Genomic DNA, 22672 nt, shown 5'->3' with positions numbered 1-22672 from the left:
AACAGGACAATGCACGTCCGCATGTATCCCGTGCCACCCCCAATGTGCTCTAGAAGGTGTAAGTCAACTACCCTGGCCAGCAAGATCTCCGGATCTGTCCCCCATTGAGCATGTTTGGGACTGGATGAAGCGTCGTCTCACGCGGTTTGCACGTCCAGCACGAACGCTGGTCCAACTGAGGCGCCAGGTGGAAATGGCATGGCAAGCCGTTCCACAGGACTACATCCAGCATCTCTACGATCGTCTCCATGGGAGAATAGCAGCCTGCATTGCTGCGAAAGGTGGATATACACTGTACTAGTGCCGACATTGTGCATGCTCTGTTGCCTGTGTCTATGTGCCTGTGGTTCTGTCAGTGTGATCATGTGATGTATCTGACCCCAGGAATGTGTCAATAAAGTTTCCCCTTCCTGGGACAATGAATTCACGGTGTTCTTATTTCAATTTCCAGGAGTGTATTTGCTTGACGTATTCCAATCTCTGTCTTCCTCTACAGTTTTTGCCCTCTACACCTCCCTCTAGTACCCTGGAAATCATTCCCTCATGTCTTAGCAGATGTCCTATCATCCTGTCCCTTCTCCTTATCACTGTTTTCCACATATTCCTTTCCTCTCCGATTCTGCGTAGAACCTCCTCATTCCTTACCTTATCAGTCCACCTAATTTTCAACATTCGTCTATAGCACCACATCTCAAACGCTTCGATTCTCTTCTGTTCCGGTTTTCCCACAGTCCATGTTTCACTACCATACAATGCTGTACTCCAGACGTACATCCTCAGAAATTTCTTCCTCAAATTAAGGCCGGTATTTGATATTAGTAGACTTCTCTTGGCCAGAAATGCCTTTTTTGCCATAGCGACTCTGCTTTTGATGTCCTCCTTGCTCCGTCCGTCATTGGTTATTTTACTGCCTGGGTAGCAGAATTCCTCTACTTCATTGACTTCGTGACCATCAATCCTGATGTTAAGTTTCTCGCTGTTCTCATTTCTACTACTTCTCATTACCTTCGTCTTTCTCCGATTTACTCTCAAACCATACTGTGTACTCATTAGACTGTTCATTCCGTTCAGCAGATCATTTCATTCTTCTTCACTTTCACTCAGGATAGCAATGTCATCAGCGAATCGTATCATTGATATCCTTTCACTTTGTATTTTAATTCCACTCCTGAACCTTTCTTTTATTTCCATCATTGCTTCCTCGATGTACAGAATGAAGAGTAGGGGCGAAAGGCTACAGCCTTGTCTTAAACCCTTCTTAATACGAGCACTTTGTTCTTGATCGTCCACTCTTATTATTCCCTCTTGGTTGTTGTACATATTGTATATGACCCGTCTCTCTCTATAGCTTACCCCTACTTTTTTCAGAATCTCGAACAGCTTGCACCATTTTATATTGTCGAATGCTTTTTCCAGGTCGACAAATCCTACGAAAGTGTCTTGATTTTTCTTTAGCCTTGCTTCCATTATTAGCCGTAACGTCAGAATTGCCTCTCTCGTCCCTTTGCTTTTCCTAAAGCCAAACTGATCGTCACCTAGCGCATTCTCAATTTTCTTTTCCATTCTTCTGTGTATTATTCTTGTAAGCAGCTTCGATGCATGAGCTGTTAAGCTGATTGTGCGATAATTCTCGCACTTGTCAGCTCTTGCCGTCTTCGGAATTGTGCGGATGATGCTTTTCCGAAAGTCAGACAGTATATTGCCAGACTCATATATTCTACACACCAACGTGAATAGTCATTTTGTTGCCACTTCCCCCAATGATTTTAGAAATTCTGATGGAATGTTATCTATCCTTTCTGCCTTATTTGACTGTAAGTCCTCCAAAGCTCTTTTAAATTCCGATTCTAATGCTGGATCCCCTATCTCTTCTAAATCGACTCCTGTTTCTTCTTCTATCACATCAGACATATCTTCACCCTCATAGAGGCTTTCAATGTATTCTTTCCACCTATCTGCTCTCTCCTCTGTATTTAACAGCGGAATTCCCTTTGCACTCTTAATGTTACCACCGTTGCTTTTAATGTCACCAAAGGTTGTTTTGACTTTCCTGTATACTGAGTCTGTCCTTCCGACAATCATATCTTTTTAGATGTCTTCACATTTTTCCTGCAGCCATTTCGTCTTAGCTTCCCTGCACTTCCTATTTATTTCATTCATCAGCGACTTGTATTTCTGTATTCCTGATTTTCCCGGAACATGTTTGTACTTCCTCCTTTCAGAAATCAACTGAAGTATTTCTTCTGTTACCCATGGTTTCTTCGCAGCTACCTTCTTTGTACCTATGTTTTCCTTCCCAACTTCTGTGATTGCCCTTTTTAGAGATGTCCATTCCTCTTCAACTGTACTGCCTACTGCGCTATTCCTTATTGCTTTATCTATAGCGTTAGAGAACTTCAAACGTATCTCATCATTCCTTAGTACTTCCGTATCCCACTTCTTTGCATATTGATTCTTCCTGACTAATGTCTTGAACTTCAGCCTATTCTTCATCACTACTATGTTGTGATCTGAGTCTATATCTGCTCCTGGGTACGCCTTACAATCCAGCAACTGATTTCAGAATCTCTGTCTGACCATGATGTAATCTAATTGAAATCTTCCCGTATCTCCCGGCCTTTTCCAAGTATACCTCCTCCTCTTGTGATTCTTGAACAGGGTATTCGCTATTACTGGCTGAAACTTGTTACAGAACTCAATTAGTCTTTCTCCTCTTTCATTCCTTGTCCCAAGCCCATGTTCTCCTGTAACCTTTTCTTCTTCTCCTTCCCCTACAACTGCATTCCAGTCGCCCACGACTATTAGATTTTCGTCCCCCTTTACATACTGCATTACCCTTTCAATATCCTCATACAGTTTCTCTATCTGTTCATCTTCAGCTTGCGATGTCGGCATGTATACCTGAACTATTGTTGTCAGTGTTGGTCTGCTGTCGATTCTGATTAGAACAACCCGGTCACTGAACTGTTCACAGTAACACACCCTCTGCCCTACCTTCCTATTCATAACGAATCCTACACCTGTTATACCATTTTCTGCTGCTGTTGACATTACCCGATACTCATCTGACCAGAAATCCTTGTCTTCCTTTCACATCACTTCACTGACCCCTACTATATCTAGATTGAGCCTTTGCATTTCCCTTTTCAGATTTTCTAGTTTCCCTACCACGTTCAAGCTTCTGACATTCCACGCCCCGACTCGTAGAACGTTATCCTTTCGTAGATTATTCAATCTTTTTCTCATGGTAACCTCCCCCTTGGCAGCCCCCTCCCGGAGATCCGAATGGCGGACTATTCCGGAATCTTTTGCCAATGGATAGATCGTCATGACACTTCTTCAATTACAGGCCACATGTCCTGTGTATACACGTTACGTGTCTTTAATGCAGTGGTTTTCATTGCCTCCTGCATCCTCATGTCGTTGATCATTGCTGATTCTTCCGCCTTTAGGGGCAATTTCCCACCCCTAGGACAAGAGAGTGCCCTAAACCTCTATCCGCTCCTCCGCCCTCTTTGACAAGGCCATTGGCAGAATGAGGCTGACTTCTTATGCCGGAAGTCTTCGGCCTCGAATGCTGATTATTTATCAAAATTTAGGCAGTGGCGGGGATCGAACCCGGGAACAAAGACGTTTTGATTATGAATCAAAGACGCTACCCCTAGACCATGGGTACAAGTCTTGGTTCTAAACATCCATTGAACAGCTGTAGCACTCTTGTTTCTGTCGAACTCCGACACACAGAAAGCTTGCTCCGTACCTGAACTCGCCATGTTTGCGACTAGCACTGACTATGGCAAATTAACAAACTACACTCTGGCAGTATACATGAAAAAAACTTTCAGGGTTTCTCTTCAAAATGGCATATGTATTTTATCTGTATAGTGTTTGGTTCTTGTGCAACAAATAATTAAAAGTGTTCCTAGACTTGATGTACACCCTGTGCTTTGCACCACATGCATTATGCACTGTAGGTCGTAAAGATTGGCAACAGTGACAGCGAATGGAGTGAAAGTGTAGCACCTGAGCTTTCTTTCAAATTTACATTTTACACACTGTATAGAAATTCACTGAGCTGACTTCTAATAAGCTTTCAATGTCAATTGGGGAAGTACACTCATTTTTTCACGTCTCTGTTTCTGTAATCAAGCCTAAAATAACACTTTAACGGTGGTGAGCATGTGAAGTGTGGCTCATAAGAAAAGCGTTAAACAATTACAGTAGTGGTGATGAAGTACGTCATTAAGCAGATGTCCGCATTTATTAACCAATTGGCTGCTGCTATTTTCATCAATTTTTGCTTCTTTCTGGGTGAGCACAAAGGATGATCTGTCAAAAACACTTGTTTCGAACGTATAATATGTGGTTGTAGCATGTCAGAAAACAGCTAGATTGCCTCGTACCCGGATATCAGTTTCAGCTTTTTGATGAGTTTTTACTTGCTGTTACACATCTGGGATTTTTTAAGAACTGATGAAATTCATTATCGCAAATTAATGCATAAACATTGTATCGGACATTTAATTTCCTTCATTTAGACAGATTTTATACAAAGTATTGGAGAGGATTGCAATCTATAGTCATATATGGCACTTAGATTTGTTTCTGCTCATATTTTGTGTAATTCGATATTTTCCTCAGTTTTGCATTTTTTAAGCCTTGACCACACGAAAATGTAAAACAGGGGTTTCACTGTGTCTTTGACCAGTGAAGCATCACTTGATACACAGAATTATAAACTTCTCTCTCGTAGTGCAAGTTCGTCATAAAGTAACAGTTCCACCCGAGACTCGAACGGTACTGGTGTTGTAACTAGGTGACGTCGACTGCTTCATCAGAAGTCAGGAACCGGGGCAGGGCGAGCGTGGCCTGTGTGCTGTGGTGCTGAGACAGGGGGCGCGTCTTCAGGAACACCTCCCATTTGTTGTCGAACACTGCAGCGACGTGACTGAGGTCTGCACGTAGCTGACTTTGGTGTGGCACTGGGGTCTTTGGACTATTGTTGATTTCTTCCTCAGGTGCATTATTGCATCCGTAAATGTTTCTCTTCGATGCTCCAGATTTTTTTTTTCGCTTGTTTTTGTTGGTGTCAGTATTTTATCTCTGTGTGACTTTTTAATGAAAAGCCCAGTTCACTCTTCTAGCAGGATGGTTTTCTTCAATAAACAGTGGATAGTCTCTCTTCGTCTGGTATTTTTACATTGTGTCCAACATTTGCCAAATAGTTAATTTTTGTGCTTTTGGTCGTTCAATCGAGTCAGCAATTCTGTTTTCCGTTGACAGTATTTTTGCATCCTAATCACCTCTTCATCAGGAGTAGTGAGCTATGTTCTTACACATACTAGGTGTGTGGTCCGTGATCGGACTTCGGAGTATTGCAGCAATATTGCCTCCATTTATAATGCACTTCGACTCACGACACTTGCTACGTCCTTTGATGCTCATTTGTTTCACGAGTCCCGCACTTATTTTCCACAGAACACAAATTCCCTCAGCGTTTCCTAGTTGTGGCTAAGCTGTCAAAATATTCTGCTTAAAATGGAATTGACAACCTCACTGAACACTCAGAACAACACCGTTAATGAATCGCAGAGAAGAATTTGCTTATAAAGTATACTCCCGAGCTCCACGGCTTTGCTGAGAGGCATTATTAAATACACCACCGAGAAGTTTCTGTTCAACTAGTTGCCTCCAAAATAAAGCTCTCTAGCAGCTTTTCGGTCGTATGTGTACAAAACTGTGTACGGTTTTTCTCTGTTTCTCTGCTGTCTGCTGTTTTTTATCATTCTCAGTTCTGTTACTCTTTTCTCTGTTTCTCAGTACTTTCTTCTGCTGGGTCTAGTTTACCTCACAGTTCAGTTTTGCGTAGCACCTCACACGGGGGTCATTCTGGCCGTGTTGCAGTGTGGCGACAGACGATTCCGCCGAGTCGACGGCGATGCCGGGCTGCGGTGACGATTCGATAGAGCTGAAGACGCACATTTCGTCAGCTCTGGGAGGACTGCTGGACCGGGCCCTCGACAACTGGCCGGAGAGGGGACTCGGCCGAGGGTAGGTGGAGCAGTGCACACTACTCTGGGGCCTACACAACTGGCTGTGTATTCGACTCTAGCAAATTTGTATGTTAAAATTGATGTGTACTGTTGTATGAAATCTGTTGAATAATTATTTCGAGAGTGTTAAATGTTTGTCACAGTTGCTATTTATTACTAGATATTCGTGTCTCCAGTTTTCGCATGCTATTGCCACAAATAGATGCGGTGTGAGCATTTACAGAAAAAAAGTTTCATCCGTAGCTAAAGGAAGTAGTTCTATACTCCGGTTGGCTATTTTGGCTATAATAATACCACTTTTCTCCTTACAGTATGATCCTATTTTGTAGTGAAGTATACGAGGATGTTCAGTAAGTAAACCAACACAATTTTTTTTTCTCAAAGCAGGTTGTTTTTATTAAGGATTCCAATACACCATTTTATTCCTCACTCTTTTTGGCTACAAACCTCGATTTTTCATCACAATCTCCTTCAGCGTGACGGCCTTACTATACCTTACGCGGAGTGATACACACACGGTACGACTCCACCGATCAGCGTCGGAGCCGAAGCCTCGCTGCGTCGATAACGTCACGCGTACTGCTTGCTGTTGAGTGGATCCTTCATTGGACTAATCAGGTGGAAGTTGGAAAGTGCAAGATATTTGCTGTAGGGAGGATGAGGAAGAACAGTCCAATAAAGTTTTTTTAGCTCCTCTCTGGAGTGCAGACTTGGGTGAGGCCCCGCATTGTCTTGGGAAAGGAGACGTTTGTTTCCATTTTTTGGCCTACGAATATCTGCGGTGCTCCGGTTTTCCACCAAAAGAAACTCGGTGACCCCTCCCTGCTGGGAACGCACCGCCATTACATAACCATTTTCAAGGCTTCGTGGAAGTATAGGAACTGAAGCGGGAGTATATCGTTGTGTCCACAACAAATTATGCATTTTTTTTTTCAAGTGAAATTGGTTGAAACAATAATTGTGTTGCATTAACAAAACTGTTTTCGTTAGCCTCTGGATGAAACTTTTTTTTTTTCACATTCATACGACACCCCTCAGTGGAAATAGTGTGTCGCATTCGGTAATGCGAAGATCGGTAACCCCGACTTAATAGAAAAGTTACTGAAGACGAGGTGGGTTGCACAAGTTCAGTGGCAGTATGTCAGCCCTTGCACTTCTAAGAATTATGGCTTCAGTCGGCCTCCTACTTTTCCTTCTATTGGAGTGCACTGCATCCCACTTTTAGTCATATATCGATAGACATCAGCAAAGTATTTAAGTGAAAGCTCATTACGTGCAAGCAATTCTAGAGATCACAATATTCACATAGTGATTAAAAAAAAATTGATGGCACATAATCTACAACTGAATTCACTACTAAAACTAATAAGGGGCTACAGTTGACAGTTTTCTCATGCTGTCAGTCACTGGTTTCACCAACTTGCAACCTGCCATTCTAACCTAGACCTCAAGTTATATTAAAAGTTACTTTGTCACCACAATCCTTTGTTCGAAGAGAACAAATGCCGAACATGTCTGTTAGGCAGAACTAGTGTAAAACTGCTCGCACAAGAAATTGAAACAAACAGTGAACTATTTGACGATTAAGAATGTATTATACAGACTGAAGCGACAAATGAAAATTTATACGAGTGTGTGGTGTCCGAAAGAACAGACACCACACATTCGTATAATTGATTCACCTAGATAGGCAGTGGACCCACCTTTTTCAGTGAGAACGCATGAGTACTTCTGAATTCCTGCGGGAATCTCAGAGAAGCGAGCACAGAGGAAATGAACATGGCACTCGGTGGGAATGTGGGTCAGCCATGAGGCGTATTGAGATTGTCCGCACAGTTGCAGTAACACTGTGTCCTGGATGGTGCAGTGGTTAATGCACCAGCCTATTAAGCAGGAGATTCCGGGTTCGAATCCCGGTCCAGTACACATTTTCACTCGTCGCCGCTGATTCTGCAAAATGTCCGATGCAGCTGAAATCGGTAATTCCTTCTCTTTCCTTGCCGGTTGTCTTTGCAAGCGCCACCATCTGGGTGAACGGTGACACGAAGTGTGCAGCGTGCCACGGTCGCAGGCTGTCGGGAACAGTATCATTCTGTGGGACACATTCTCCTCTGTTTGCACGGGACCTGTGGTAGTAATCGAGAACACGCTGACAGCTTCGAACCGCCTGCATTCCTTCGTACTCGGTGTCTTTCCCGACAGCAGTGTCATCTGTCAGCAGTTTAATTGTACATGTCATGGAGCCAGAACTGTGCTACAGTAGTGTAAGGAGTCCTATAGTGAACCCACGTCGATGTCTCGGCGACTAAATTCACCTGATGTAAATCCGGTGGAACCCATCTCAGTTGCTATTGGGCACCGTCACAACATACGCAAATCAGCAGCTGGTTACTTAGGTGAATTACCCGTCCTGTGCATACCTCCACAAACCTGTCGACAAACTGTCAGATCCCTGATACGCAGAATCGGTGATTATTTTGTTCTGAAGAAATAAGCTGTTAAGCAGGAGGTGACAATGTTTTGGCTCATCAGCGTATACTGGGTGGAGAGAAATTGTGTCGAGAAAATTTAACCCCGGTTAGCTGATGCCAGTAGGAACCAAAATTACTAATGTTATAAAGGTCGACAACGCACAATTTTTAAACTACGGAAACTCGGCACCACTTGCTCCGATTCGCCATGGGATTGCCCTGTTGCCAGATGCTCTGGACTATGCGTGCTTTGCCTGCTGGATATCGTGACGCATCGGAGGCACGCTCTGTGGTAGTGCGCCGGCCATCCACTGTGGGGGGCCTGGGGGCGATCCACCGGGATCCCAACACGTCCATTGTACTTTCACGATACGACGTACTGGGAACAAACACGTCAACAGCTGTTAGTTCGTGTACAGAAAGTCTTTTACAAATTGTGTCGGCCCTGAAAAGGACATTTTTCGTAGCTAGGACATTGTTTACTTAAAGCATTTGCCAGAACTGGCGACCCTCTGACGTGACACGAGCTCGGTAACGTCAAATGGTGTTTTGCTGAACTCTTTGAAAGATTCCTAGCATTGCACTGGTGTGATTGGTGGCACGTCGAATGCGTTTCGTGTCCAGGTGGGTGAACTAGAACCTCGGAGAAGGAAAAAGTCCAGTAGCGTAAGGTCTGGTGATCGCAGGGGCCTCGTCCTGCCAGCACTTCTGCCAATTACCCCACCGTCGAAGAGTTCGTTCAAATATCCGCACACGGCACCGTGCTGCGACCACGTGCGTAGCCGTACGTCTGGGGAATGTCTTCCAGCAAGCCGGGTAGAGTTTCTCGCGAGAAGTGAAGGTAATTTGAAACGGTAAGTCGAGGAGGTAGACGTACCGGCCCAACAAGATGGGCACACCGCAGTGCCTGCCCAAACGTTGAGCGAAAATCTTTCCTGGCGTCCGTGGACGTACGTGATGTGAGGGTTTCCCCTTGCCCAGTAACGAACACTTCCAGTGTGGTAAAGCCCGTCCCTGTGGAAGGTGCACTTACCGGTAAATGACACAGTGGCGGGGAAGTCAGGATCTCGTGCAACGTGTCGCAGAAACCCACGGAAAAACCCCGGCCTGTGTTCACAGTCCACCACAGGATTTAGGTCTCCGACATGGTGGAAACTAAATGGACGGTAACCATCAATCCTCAAAGCCTCCTAGATTAACTGTCGAGTTACCCCCGTGTCGTGTCCAACCGCTCGAGTACTTGTAGACGCTTCCTCGAAGCACTCGAGAACATTCTCTTCAAATGCAGCATCCCATCGTGTTTGACGTCTTCCGGCATCACTTTAATATCCCGCTGACGAGCCTGTTTCACCAAGTTGCCGGTGAATTGTTGTAAATGTTTGCGGGTGTGATTGGTGTATTGCTGCGTACTGTTCCTCGTACGAGTGTCGAGCTTCGTGCATATTACCGTCGAGTAGCCCGTAAACGAAAACCGTATCTCGTCGTTCTTCAAACGAATACTGTGCCGCCATGCGTACTGTATGACTAAATCGCAGGTGACGTGTCTGTGCTTCAAAGCAGAGCTTACGTGTGAATGCCTCTGACGTGAGGCGGGGACAAACAGCAAAACCTACTCGACACGTTTGTGTATCACGTCGGGACAGTGTGAACCGACAACCGTAGCGCTGCCCGTCGACCCACGAATGGCAACGGGGCAATCGCCTGGCAAATTGGGGTGCGTGGTGCCAAGTTTCTGTAGTCTGAAAATGGCGTGCTGTCGACCTACACGACATCAGTAATTTTGGTTCCTACTGGCATCGGTTATCTGGGGTTAAAATTTTGTGACTTAATTTTTCTCCGCCCTGTGTATATGCAAACTGAAGTAAGAAATGAAAATTTGTACCGAGGCTGTTCAGGTTTAGGAGGAATACCAAGTGGACTGAGGTATGACTGGAAATTTGTTCGGAAGAGGGGTGTGTGCTTGGGTAGTCCATGCACTTGCGCAGAGCCACTGTGCTGGCGTGGTGTAGTCGTTAGCACATCTGCCCCATGATCAGGAGACCTGGATTCAGATTGTGGCCTCGGTACAAGTTTTCATTTGACGCTTCAGCATGCATATATACAGTGCCGTTTTTCTGGGGGAATGCTGGGGGATGCGTACCCCTAAACTTTTTCGTCGACTAAGTAATTTTTTTACGATGTTGAGAACTTGGAAGAGTGCCAAAGATTTATTTCACAGACGTGAATTTTTTATTTCATTTTTTCGTGTTGATAATTGCAACACGAACGGTACCAGTGCAGTTTATGGTGGGAAAAGCGATGTCATTGACTCTTTCAAGCATTTCGAAGCTGCGGCAACCGTTCTGGACAACTGAATCGCTGGCAGCCAGTTCGGCAAGTGTGTAGTGCCCTCGCCCCCTAGTAGTGGCCGATGGTAGTGCTAAACGGATATGCGTACGCTCAAACGCCGAGCTACCGATAGATGTCTCTAAGGTCCCGCTACCGTCATCCTTCGAAATTCATTGCTGTTTTTGTTTTGTAATTCTTTATTTGTTTGCGTTTGCTGTTACGTTCTTGTCGGTTGTGCGAAGTTTTAGTGTGTGTCCTGTCTTTCGTTGCAACTGAAGTTGGAGGTGAGAGATGAGCAGAAAACTAGGGATTGACGGGAATCCCATGCTTCATTTGAGGTTATGTAAACTGAAGTGTTCGATACCACATTCTCATGTATGTTTGGGTGTTTCTCAGTATCGTCTGCTTCATATGAACAGCATTTCAACTGAAGAGTCCGATACCATTTTTTTGTAGTTCGACATGTTGATGACATTATGGCTAAAAGCAGACGGGTGGTATCCCGTGTTTCAGTTATAAGTAATTTTCGCTGCATTATATCCAATGTCGGAGTACCCTCAAACTTTTTTTTAGAAAAACAGCACTGCATATATACAGCGTAGATGTTTGAGACTTGAAAAGGCCTCAGGAACCGTATAGTTTTGTTTAAATAAGAATGTGTTTTCCCATATGAGAATGTGCTAGTATTCGCTAAGAAATGGTTCACAGGTGAATAATTCTGTTTAAATGAGAGTCCTTGTCAGTTGGTATGTTGTAAAAAGAGAGGATTTTTTTTAAAAAGGACATAGTGGATAAGTACTGTGGTTATTGCAGATGTATTGGTAGTTTCTGTGTAAATGTGAAGTACGGCAGAGAGCTGTGAGTGGAATTGTGATTGCAGTGGCTCTGCCCACCTCTCCAGCCCCGACTGGCCGACGCCGAGCCACCGGGGACCTGCCGGACAGACCCAGCCGCGGAAGGCCGACTCGCAGCGCTACGCCTGCTTCTACTGCGAGTGCCGGTGAGTGCGCGAACCGCCGGTCGGCTCGCACGTTTTTGGGTCACGAGTGGGATACCTAGGTGTTGTGTGCATCTGGAAGCTCTCGAAACTACGAGGTGAGCTCGAACTCCACCGGATGTGGTTCGGGGATGTTATTTTACTGTTTTGCCGCAAGAGAGCCGTGATCTCTGGTGGCTTGCTACGGTATAATTGCTATTAGTTTGATTCCTTACCCTGATTTACCTTTGCACCTATATTGCACAGAATATACCAGCAAGATAGTTCAAATTTCAACGATATGACTCAGCGAGGTGGTGCAGTGGTTAGCACACTGGACTCACATTTGGGAGGACGACGGTTCAATCCCGTGTCTGGCCACCCTGATTTAGGTTTTTCGTGATTACCCTAAATCTCTTCAGGCAAATGACAGGATGGTTCCTATGAAAAGAGCACGGCCAACTTCCTTCCCCGTCCTTCCGTAATCTGACGAGACCGATGACCTCGCTGCTTGGTCTCCTCCCCGAAAATAAACCCAACCCAATCGATGATATGCGTCGTGTGTCTGTTTGGACACACAGTTTTTCATTCATTCATTCAAAATAGTAACACTCGGTCTACTCTTTGTCCTCAAGCTAGGATAGGACTCAGTACTGGTCAGTCCTATCTCAGGTCCGTTTTTTCGGCAATGTTAGTTACACATTAATAGTGATACACAGCAGTACATATAGGCGTGTCGGTGGTGAATTGGTAGATCTGCACATCACGTACGGGTTCACCGAACACAGTGGAGGAACGGCGTGACGGAGTCGTGCCGAGTTGTCCGCACAGTGAGGGCAGTCGCATCGTACCGCTGTTGCACGAATCTGAGGGATGTAGCATTAACATCTGTTCTGTGTTGTACATTTTGATGCAGAAATGAAGGTACCTCGCGTAACAAGGCGAATAAGTCGTACTCGCGGTATTACTCTGTAACAAGCCACCGGAGACGACTGGTCCTCATACCAAAATACTCGGAAAGTATCCCTGAACAACTGAAATTTTGTCAGTGGAGGTTGAGTTGACCCTGTGTAGCTTGCTTGTTTAAACTGTTAGTATTTCTGGGAGGATCGAGGGAGAGGTTGAGGAGGGTCATAAAGTAGGTGCAGGTCACTCAGACACCCTGTTGTAGGGATGAGAGGGGAGGAAGCTGAAGAACTCCTCTTTTGCAGCATTCCTCAACCTGGTGCCCCTTTCTGGAAGGAACAGTTCTGAAAGCTATATATTATTTTTTCCTAATTTTAAATGTTACTGTTGGTAGGATTTGAAATTTTCCCTTACAAGATATTTGTCTCCTTGTAGTTTTGAAGTTTGCCTCATTCAATTTTCCTTTTGCTGCAATACATAGACCATGTATATTGTTTCAGTAAGTTAAAACTGGTAATCTTACCTGCAGCATATGAAACGGACCGAACCTCAGTAAGTGTTTAATACGTCATTACATCGAAACTGCACCTTTTCCTTCAGCTTCACAGGTTTGTTATCCAGTGCGGTGTTTGCTTGCTTTTGCTTTTGTCAGTCAAGGCACAGGACAAGACATCACTGTGTTGTCAAACTATTGTGTGGCAGAATTTAGTTTGCGGGGTACGCATAGTATGATAGCTTCTTATAAAGATCACATTTGTTGGCTCCATCAACTCGTAAGCAATTTAATCAACTTTCAATCGAACCTAGACCACTGTCTGTCTAATAGATTAGTCTGTCTCCAAAAACTCATTGTTCCACAAAATATTATTGAATAAACATAAATATCATCAGTGTTCTATTTTACTGCCAGAAACTCTTAGGGATGCAGTAGCGAAAAAGCTAATGAGACAGGTTTGTTGCATGTGTCTTATGTTAATCAATCTGTACATTTAGCAAGCAGTGAAGCAAACTGAGGAGAAAATCTGAAAAGCAATTAAAACCTCAGTAAGATGAAATGAAAACTTTGAGTGTTACCTATAGGCTATAAGACTGTAACTCTGCCAGAGACTGGTGAAAACATTGACAAAATTGAAACAAGCATAATAGATTGAAGTAAAATTAGGTCAGCCGATTCTAAGGCAATTGAATTTATAAAGACAATAGTCGAAGTCTGCTATTTGGCTAGCAAAATAACTGATGATGATTGGAATAGAGAGATTGTAAGATGCAGACTGGCAATAGCAAGAAGGGCAATTCTAATAAAAGAAATTTATTTAAATAAAAAATAATTTAAATGTTAGGCAGTCTTTGTCAGAAGGTATCTGTCTGCAGTAGATATTTCATGGAAGTGAAATGTGGATTTAAAAAGTTCATACGCAAAGAAAGAAAAAGCTTTTGGAATGTTGTGTTACTGATGAACGCTGAAAATAATATAGGCACATCATATGACTAATAAGGAGGTACTGAATATAACGAGGGAAGAAAGTAATTAATGGTACAACTCGACTAAAAAAAGGGATTAGTTGACAAGATTCATTCTAATATGTCAAGAGATAGTTAATTTGGTAATGGTGTGAAGTGCAGGAAGTAAAAATTTTAGAGAGAGATTAAGGTTTCACTACAGCAAACATATTAAAGTGAACATAGATAGCTATAACGGCACCTAACTAGTCTTGGGAATGAAGATAACCTCAACAGTTTATCATCACTGCATCTCTTTACAGTTCAGAACTGGTCTTCTATTAAACAGTTGCTCGTATTTTGGCGAAGAATCTGAAATGAAAATTGTATTTGTTCTGAACTTCAGTTTGTTCTGTGAGCTGTTTTTGCTGTAGATTTCAGCACAAACTAAATCTTTGTGATGTGTCACAGATAGGCTATAAATAACTCTTAATGCAGTGTTCTTGTACGACTTAAATTTTTAACAATATATTCTTTATGTCTGTTTAAAATAAATGCATTTCTTGTTACCTAAGGAATGAAGCAGATATGGTACAATGTACACAATCATAATATTAGAACGTACTTAAAAAAAGTGTATATCGTAGACTGTTTATATGTAACACAGTTAACACACCTGAGGCTGAAATATATACATCTACCTTCATGTTATCTGAGTTAAAATGGATCCAAGACTTCATAGATAACCAAAAGACAGTAATAATCAAAATTACACATTTTTACTAGAAATGGAAACATACTGCACTTGCAAAATTTACTGTGTGTCACATTTGGACACACCTTTATTTTCACAGTTACACTTAAAAACACATTACATTGTGTATCACATTCATCTAGTTCACTTTCAAGAAATATTAGCCCCATTTTTCTTAGTTTTGGGTTTCATTCACATTTTTACTAGTCCCTGTTCACATATTTGTGAGTGCTAAAACATTGGTATTGTCAAGCAAATTTACAGGATACGTGATGACACACACACACTTTTTCTAGTGCACGTGTGTACATCGTGAAGGGTTCCGCGATCTCTGTTTGTACGCTTATTCCACAGACGTGATAGAGTTTGTTGCAGATTCTTCCTTTTCTAACTTATTAATTTGTTAAAATTGAAACAAATGAGCCCTCAGTCACTATTATTTTTAGTCTTATTGTCCAGGTTTCAACACTTCTAAGAGTGCCTTCATCAGAATTAAAACAATTAAAATGGCCTATAACATAGTCACAAATTTATAGGAAAATACAGTTCTTATAAAAAAAGTGTAAGTACTGACTAACAATAAAAGACAGAGCCAGTGCTTACATATCACCTACAAAATAATTAACAGGCCAGAAGGGCTTTAGTCACAAAATATATCAAAATGAATGCGTGAAGGCGAGCCACTGTGGGCTGCTCGTACCTGTACAGCCACTGGTTGCAATGGACTTAATTTGTTCTCAATCATTAGAACAATACATTAGTGATAGTGCGTTGTCTTCCTAGCACGTGTAAACTGTCAGTAACTTCAGCAACAACAAGAAATGTGATACAGGTTATCACTCTTTGTCAGTGCTCCATTTTAGAAGCTACATCATTAATAAGTTGTTTCGACGGCTAGAAAAATATGAGCGATGGTGCATTCCCCCTAGCGACCTGTAACACTGTGCCGTCATTAGTCGTCAGTACAGAGCAGTAATTCTGAAACAAACTCTGATATTCCGACCCAGTGAGTTTGAAAGCCCACCAGAAGCCACGGGCCTCGACAGTGGCCGCCCACACCACCGTGCACCCGTGTGTTACCGGTCGCCTGCGGTTCTCACCTCTGCCCTCCCCCGATTGGCCAGTCTCGACAAGTTCACAAGTCATTTCTGGTCTTGTCAGATTCCTGTCACTGTAGGAACCATCCCACAGGAAAACGTACATAATTTTCTTACTCGGTGTTGAGTAAGTTGCAAATTGGCCACAGACAACCTTCAAGGATAGAATTTCAACAGTGAAACGGCAAATGGAAAAAAAAGGGTCTCTAAATTGGAACTACGGCCTGTATTGTGCGCTGGCAGTTCAACATGAGTCACATACATAACAGCGAATTTCTAATGAAAATATTCCATCTAATTACAAGATAATAATGTAAGCTTTCCAGTTTTCTAAAAGGTTGGCAAATTGTGCATGGATCATCTGAAAACTGGACAATCCACATTCAAATAATGTGAAACTTTCTATAACTTGGAGAAAAAGGTAGTCTCTGTATTTCACTAAGGCAGTGAACCAAGTCTGTGTATGAAAACTTTTTATATTCTTCAAACAATGTTAAGTCGGAAGTCTGGATTATTATATGGTATTGCCTGTGTTTTGAATAAGTTTGAAGCTGGAGCATAGATACTATAGTGTAATAATTGTGTAAAGCAGTCATAACACAAGTTGTTTCACGTTCCTTTTATTTTCAACTGTTATTATTGTATTGATACTATTTCTTACATTTTGCAGGAGACATAAATTTGACAGTTTCAGGCAAATTAAATAAATGAATTGTAAATAACAGTACTCGCCGGGTCTGTTGCAGGTTCGAAAACCTGAGCGCTCACAAGTGGCACACGATTCACACGCACACGAACGAAATGATCTCTTCCGAGTCGAAGGGAGTGAAGCCCGAGGGCGACCCGGCTGATGCGTCTGCAGGTGAAGACTCCAACTACAGTGAGTCTCTCTTCTATTATTTCTCTTAGTTTTTGTTTTGTCATTTCTATTGTCCACCCTTAAAGTTACTGTCGACTTTTAAAGTACGTTGAATGCGGCCGCCTGCTCCTGTCGCTTCTCTCTGTTACCCCTTTGTTGTTGCATAACTGCCGCCTCCTATATTGACGACGGTGGCTCGTGTCCTAATGTGTGCCTCACAACTAAATTTTTCTAAATTTGTAATTAATTTCTTTTTATTAGACATCTTTTCTCATTTACTCACTGTAACTTGTTCTCATTCCTTACTTTGCAATCCCACCTGATAAACAGTCTCTTGTACCACTGAATTTGAAAAAAGTGTAACCTTTTCATTCCTGTCCTCTCCATTCTCGAAGTTCCACCTGTGGACACTGTCATTCTGCGGCTGTAGCTTTCCGTGTGGTGTCTCGGGTTTTCTCAGCACAGCTGACTAATAGTGTGTTTCCAGATATTCTGCCAGTTTGTCATATCCATTTTATCGCAGTATTTCGACCTTCCACCGCGTCGTCTTCGGGGACTGCACACTGTCATTTGTACATTCTCGCCGCCTAGACTCCGAACAGACGGAGAACTGTTGTCATCGTTGCGCCGATGTTCGTAACCTAGTGTGACTCCTGCTGCCCACTAGGCCCTTCGATATTCTTTTGTTCTTCATAGCCCACTCTGATTTCTGTGTAAAGCACAATCTCTCAGAGTTTCTCAGCACCAGGTGACATTATGCCTGGCGAGATTGTAATAAATTCGTTGCTGGACATGGAGCCCTGGTGAAATTGAAAACTCTCATCAGCCTTCATATCCACCAGAAGTGGAAAATGCTCGGAGAATGTGCCTGTCCTGTAGACTTATCAATGCGAGAACTGAATAGTTGTGGTTGGGAATCAAACTCAAAATCAGTTGTAAACAGTGGCATGGAACCGACAATAGTTAAGAGACTGAGTACATGGAACATCCACATTTACATCAATACTCTGCAAGCCACCGTGAGGTACATAACGGACAGTACATCCCATTGTATTAGTTATTAGGGCTTCTTCCTGTTCCATCCACGTTTGGAGTGTGGGAAGAATGATTGAATTCCTTTGTGTGTGAAGTGATTATTCTAATCTTATCCTTACAATCCCTGTGTGAACAATATGTAGGGGGTGGGAGGGGGGGGGGGTGTAGTATATTCATCGAATAATCATTTAAAGCTGGTTATTGAACTTTGGTAATAGACTTTCTCGGGATAGTTTACGTCTATCATCAGAGTCTTCCAGTTCAGTTCCTTCAGTATATCTGTGACACTCTGCCACGGGCTAAACAAACCTGTGCCCATTTGTGCTGCCCTTCTCTGTATACATTCAGTATCCCCTGTTAGTTCTATCTGGTACGTGTCCCACACACTTGAGCAATATTCTAGAACCAGTCGCACAAATTGATTTGTAAGCAATCTCCTTTGTAAACTACTTGCACTTCCCTAGTATTCTACCAATAAACCGAAGCCTACCACCTACATCTACATCTACGTGATTACTCTGCTATTCACAATAAAGTGCCTGGCAGAGGGTTCAGTGAACCACCCTCAAGCTGTCTCTCTACCGTTCCACTCTCGAATGACACGCAGGAAAAACGAACGCTTAAATTTTTCTGTACGTGCCCTGTTTCTCTTATTTTATCATGATGATCATTTCTCCCTATGTAGGTGGGTGCCAACAAAATGTTTTCACAATCTGAGGAGAAAATTGGTGATTGAAATTTCACGAGAAGGTCCCGTTGCAACGAAAAACGCCTTTGTTTTAATGATTGCTACTCCAATTCACGTATCATGTCTGTGACACTATCTCCCCTATTTTGCGATAATACAAAACGAGCTGCCCTTCTTTGTACTTCTTCGATGTCATCCGTCAGTCCCGCCTGACGCGGATCCCACACCGCACAGCAGTACCCCAGAATAGGGCGGACAAGCGTGGTGTAAGCTGTCTCTTTAGCAGACCTGTTGCACCTTGTAAGAGTTCTGCCAATGAACCGCTCTGCTGACAACATTATCTATCTGATCATTCCAATTTAGTGTATTTGCCATTGTAATCCCTAAGTATTTAGTTGAATTTACAGCCTGCAGATTTCTGTGACTTATCGCGTATTCGAAATTTAGCGGATTTCTTTTAGTACTCATGTGAATAACTTCACACTTTTTCTTATTCAGGGTCAATTGCCACTTTTTGCACCATACAGATATCTTATCTAAATCATTTTGCAAGTTGTTTTGATCATTTGATGACTTCACAAGACAGTAAATGACAGCATCTTATCTAAATCATTTTGCAAGTTGTTTTGATCATTTGATGACTTCACAAGACAGTAAATGACAGCATCGTCTGCGAACAATCCAAGATGACTACTCCGATTGTCTCGTATGTCGTTAATATGGATCAGGAACAATGTAGGGCCTATAACACTTCCTTGGGGAACGCTGGATATTACTTCTGTTTTACTTGATGACTTTCTGTCTATAACTACGAACTGTGACCTTTCTGACAGGGAATCACGGATCCAGTCCCACAACTGAGGGGATACTCCGTAGGCACGCAGTTTGGTTAGAAGACGCTTGTGAGAAACGGTGTCAAAAGCCTTTTGGAAATCTAAAAATATGTAATCAATTTGACATCCCCTGTCTAAAGCACTGATTACTGCACGAGTATAAAGAGCTAGTTGTGTTTCACAAGAACGATATTTTTCTGAATCCGTGCTGACTGTGTCAATAAATCATTTTCTTCGAGGTACTTCATAATGTTCGAATACAGTATATGTTCCAAAACCCTACTGCAAATCGATGTTAGTAATATAGGCCTGTAATTCAGCGGATTACTCCTACTTCCCTTTTTGGGTATTGGTGTGACGTCAGCAATTTTCCAGTTTTTAGGTATGGATCTTTCTGTGAGCGAGTGGTTGTATATAATTGCTAAATATGGAGCTATTTTATCAGCATACTCCGAGAGGAACCTGACTGGTATACAGTCTGGACTGGGACCTTGACTTTCTTTATTAAGTGATTTAAGCTGCTTCGTTACTCCGAGGATATCTGCTTCTATGTTTCTCATCTTGGTGGTTGTTCTTGATTGGGATTCAGGAATATTTACTTCATCATCTTTGGTGAAGGAGTTTCGGAAAGCCATGTTTAATGACTCTGCTTTAGTGGCACTGTCATCAGTGACTTCAACGTTATCGCGCAGTGAAGGTATTGATTGCGTCTTGCCACTGGTGGGCTGTATGTATGACCAGAATCTCTTTGGGTTTTCTGCCAGATTTTGAGACAGAATTTTGTTGTGGAAATTAGTAAAAGCATCTCACATTGAAGTGCACGCCATATTTCAAACTTCTGTAAAACTTTGCCAATCTTGGGGGATTTTGTGTTCTTTTAAATTTGGCAAGCTTTTTTCGCTGCTTCTGCAACAGCGATCTGACCCGTTTTGTGTACCGTGGGGGATCAGTACTATCACTTATTAATTTATGTGGTATATATCTCTCAATTGCTGTCGATACTATCTCTTTGGAAACATTCCACAACTTTTCTACACTTACATGATGAGATTGGAAGGAGTGAATACAGCCTCTTAAAAAGGCATTAAGAGCATTTTTATCAGCTTTTTTGAACAGATGTACTTTGCGTTTCTTTTTGATGGTTGTGGGTGTTATGGTACTCAGCATAGCAGCAACTGCCTTGTGGTCCCTAATCCCTGTATTCGTCACAATACTCACTATTTGTCCAGGATTATTTGTTGCTAAAAGGTCAAGTATGCTTTTGCAACCATTTACGCTTCGAGTGGGCTCGTGGACTAATTGTTCAAAATAATTTCCTGAGAAAGCATTCAGTACAATTTCGGATGACTTTTATGCCTGCTGATGGCTTTAAACATATAATTTTTCCAGCATATCGAGGGTAAATTAAAGTCACCACCGACTATTCTACTTCAATTTCGCTACAAGGCAAACTACTTCTGACAACAATAAACACTCCACCACCAACTGTATTTAATCTATCCTTTCTGAACACTGTTAGATCGTTTGAAAAAATTTTGGCTGAACTTATTTCGGCTTTAGCCAGCTCTCTGTACCTACAACTATTTGAGCTTCAGTGCTTTGTTTTAGTGCTTGGAGCTCTGGTTCTTTCCCAACACAGCTACGACAATTTACAACTACAATACTAGTCGTTTCTACAACTACCTTACTGTGTTTTACCTGCCCACTTCTAGATGGACGTTCCTTCTGTGGTTCCCTGAGACCCTCTAACTTAACAAACCTCCCAGTCCCTTCCACACAGCCCCCGCTACCCATGTAGCCGCCTCCTGTGTGTAGTGGACTCCTGACCTATTAAGCGGAATCCGGAAACCCACCACCCAATGGCGCAGCTCAAGGAATCGGCACCAAATCTGAGCCTCTGATTCAGACCCTCCACTCGGCTCTGCACAAAAGGACCACAGTCGGTTCTGTTGATGATGCTGCAGACAGTGAGCACCGCCTTAATCTCGGAAGCAAGACTGGCAGTCTTTACTGTTTCCGCTAGCTGCCCGAAACCAGACAGAATCTGCTCCGATCCAAAGTGACACACGTCATTGGTACCGACATGAGCCACCACCTGCAGTTGGCTGCACCCTGTACTCTTCATGGCATCCGGAAGCACCCTTTCCACATCCGGAATGACTTCCCCCGGAATGCACACACGGAGTGCACACTGGCTTCCTTCCCCTCCTTGGCAGCCATGTTCCTAAGGAGCCCCATTACGTGTCTAACGTTGGAGCTCCCAACTACCAGCAAATCCACCCTCTGCGAATGCCCAGACCTCGCGGGCCGAGAAGCTTCCTCTGGAACAAGGTGGACGACTGCATCCAGCTCAGAGACATCGTCAGCCACAGATAACACCCGAAACTTGTTCGTCAAACGAACCGGGGAGGCCCTACGATCGGCCCCTCGGAAAGTTTTTCGCTGCCTGCCAGACTTTGGAATGATCTCCCACTCGAACACGGGTGAGGGGTCAACCTCAGTGCAGGCAGCACCCGGGGCGGCCACAGCAGTGGACCGATTGGAGGACACGCGGGACGTGCACGACGTCCCTCGCATCCCCACATTCGATCCAACACAGTGACGCCCCTCGGCAGCAGCTTCAAATTATGTGACGGAAGCCGAAGCAGCCTGGAGCTGTGAGCGAAGGGCCGCCAACTCGGCTTGCATCTGTACACAGCAATCACAGTTCCTATCCATTACTGCAGTCGCTCCTATTTGAAGTTCGTAAAAATATGTAACAAGCGAACGGTGTACTCACCTTATTAGTAGCAGGAACTCGCGGTGCTGCTCTCGCTGATGGACTAACCAACAGTGAGCTGTTCTAACCAAACAAAACAAGAGCCTGTATGATACGAGGGTCGATAAAAATGGCGGTACTGTACGCTACACTGTTACTCAAATAAAAGGTTGTGTTTAGTAAGCACTCAAACACACAAGAAAATTACAAAAATAACCTAGTAACTTCTGAGATAACTGAAAATAAGTCACTCCTGTTCAAAGCACGTAAAAATATGTAAAAAGAGAACGGTGTACTCGCCTGCTTTTCCCAAAACTGTGCCTATGTGATCATTCCATTTCATATCCCTGCACCCAGGATTTGCCTGAGTTGGCAGATTTGTACAGTGACTCATTGTTATTATTAGTCATAGGATACTACATTTTTCCATTTTGTGAAGTGCACAATTTTACATTTCTGAACGTTTAAAGCAAG

General features: G+C 43.1%; 1 protein-coding gene across 1 annotated transcript in view; it reads left to right on the top strand.

Annotated features, from left to right (window-relative positions):
• Positions 1–22672, top strand: part of LOC126108833 (uncharacterized) — a 255944-nt gene that overhangs the window by 139051 nt on the left and 94221 nt on the right. Inside the window, exons 14-16 of the mRNA XM_049914197.1 lie at positions 5905–6051; positions 11733–11852; positions 16772–16905. Coding sequence (XP_049770154.1) covers positions 5905–6051; positions 11733–11852; positions 16772–16905 — 401 coding nt within the window. The remainder of the gene's footprint in view (positions 1–5904; positions 6052–11732; positions 11853–16771; positions 16906–22672) is intronic.

Source organism: Schistocerca cancellata, chromosome 11 (assembly GCF_023864275.1).
Source record: "Schistocerca cancellata isolate TAMUIC-IGC-003103 chromosome 11, iqSchCanc2.1, whole genome shotgun sequence".
NCBI lineage: Eukaryota > Metazoa > Arthropoda > Insecta > Orthoptera > Acrididae > Schistocerca > Schistocerca cancellata.
This window is presented reverse-complemented; position numbering and strand designations above follow the sequence as displayed.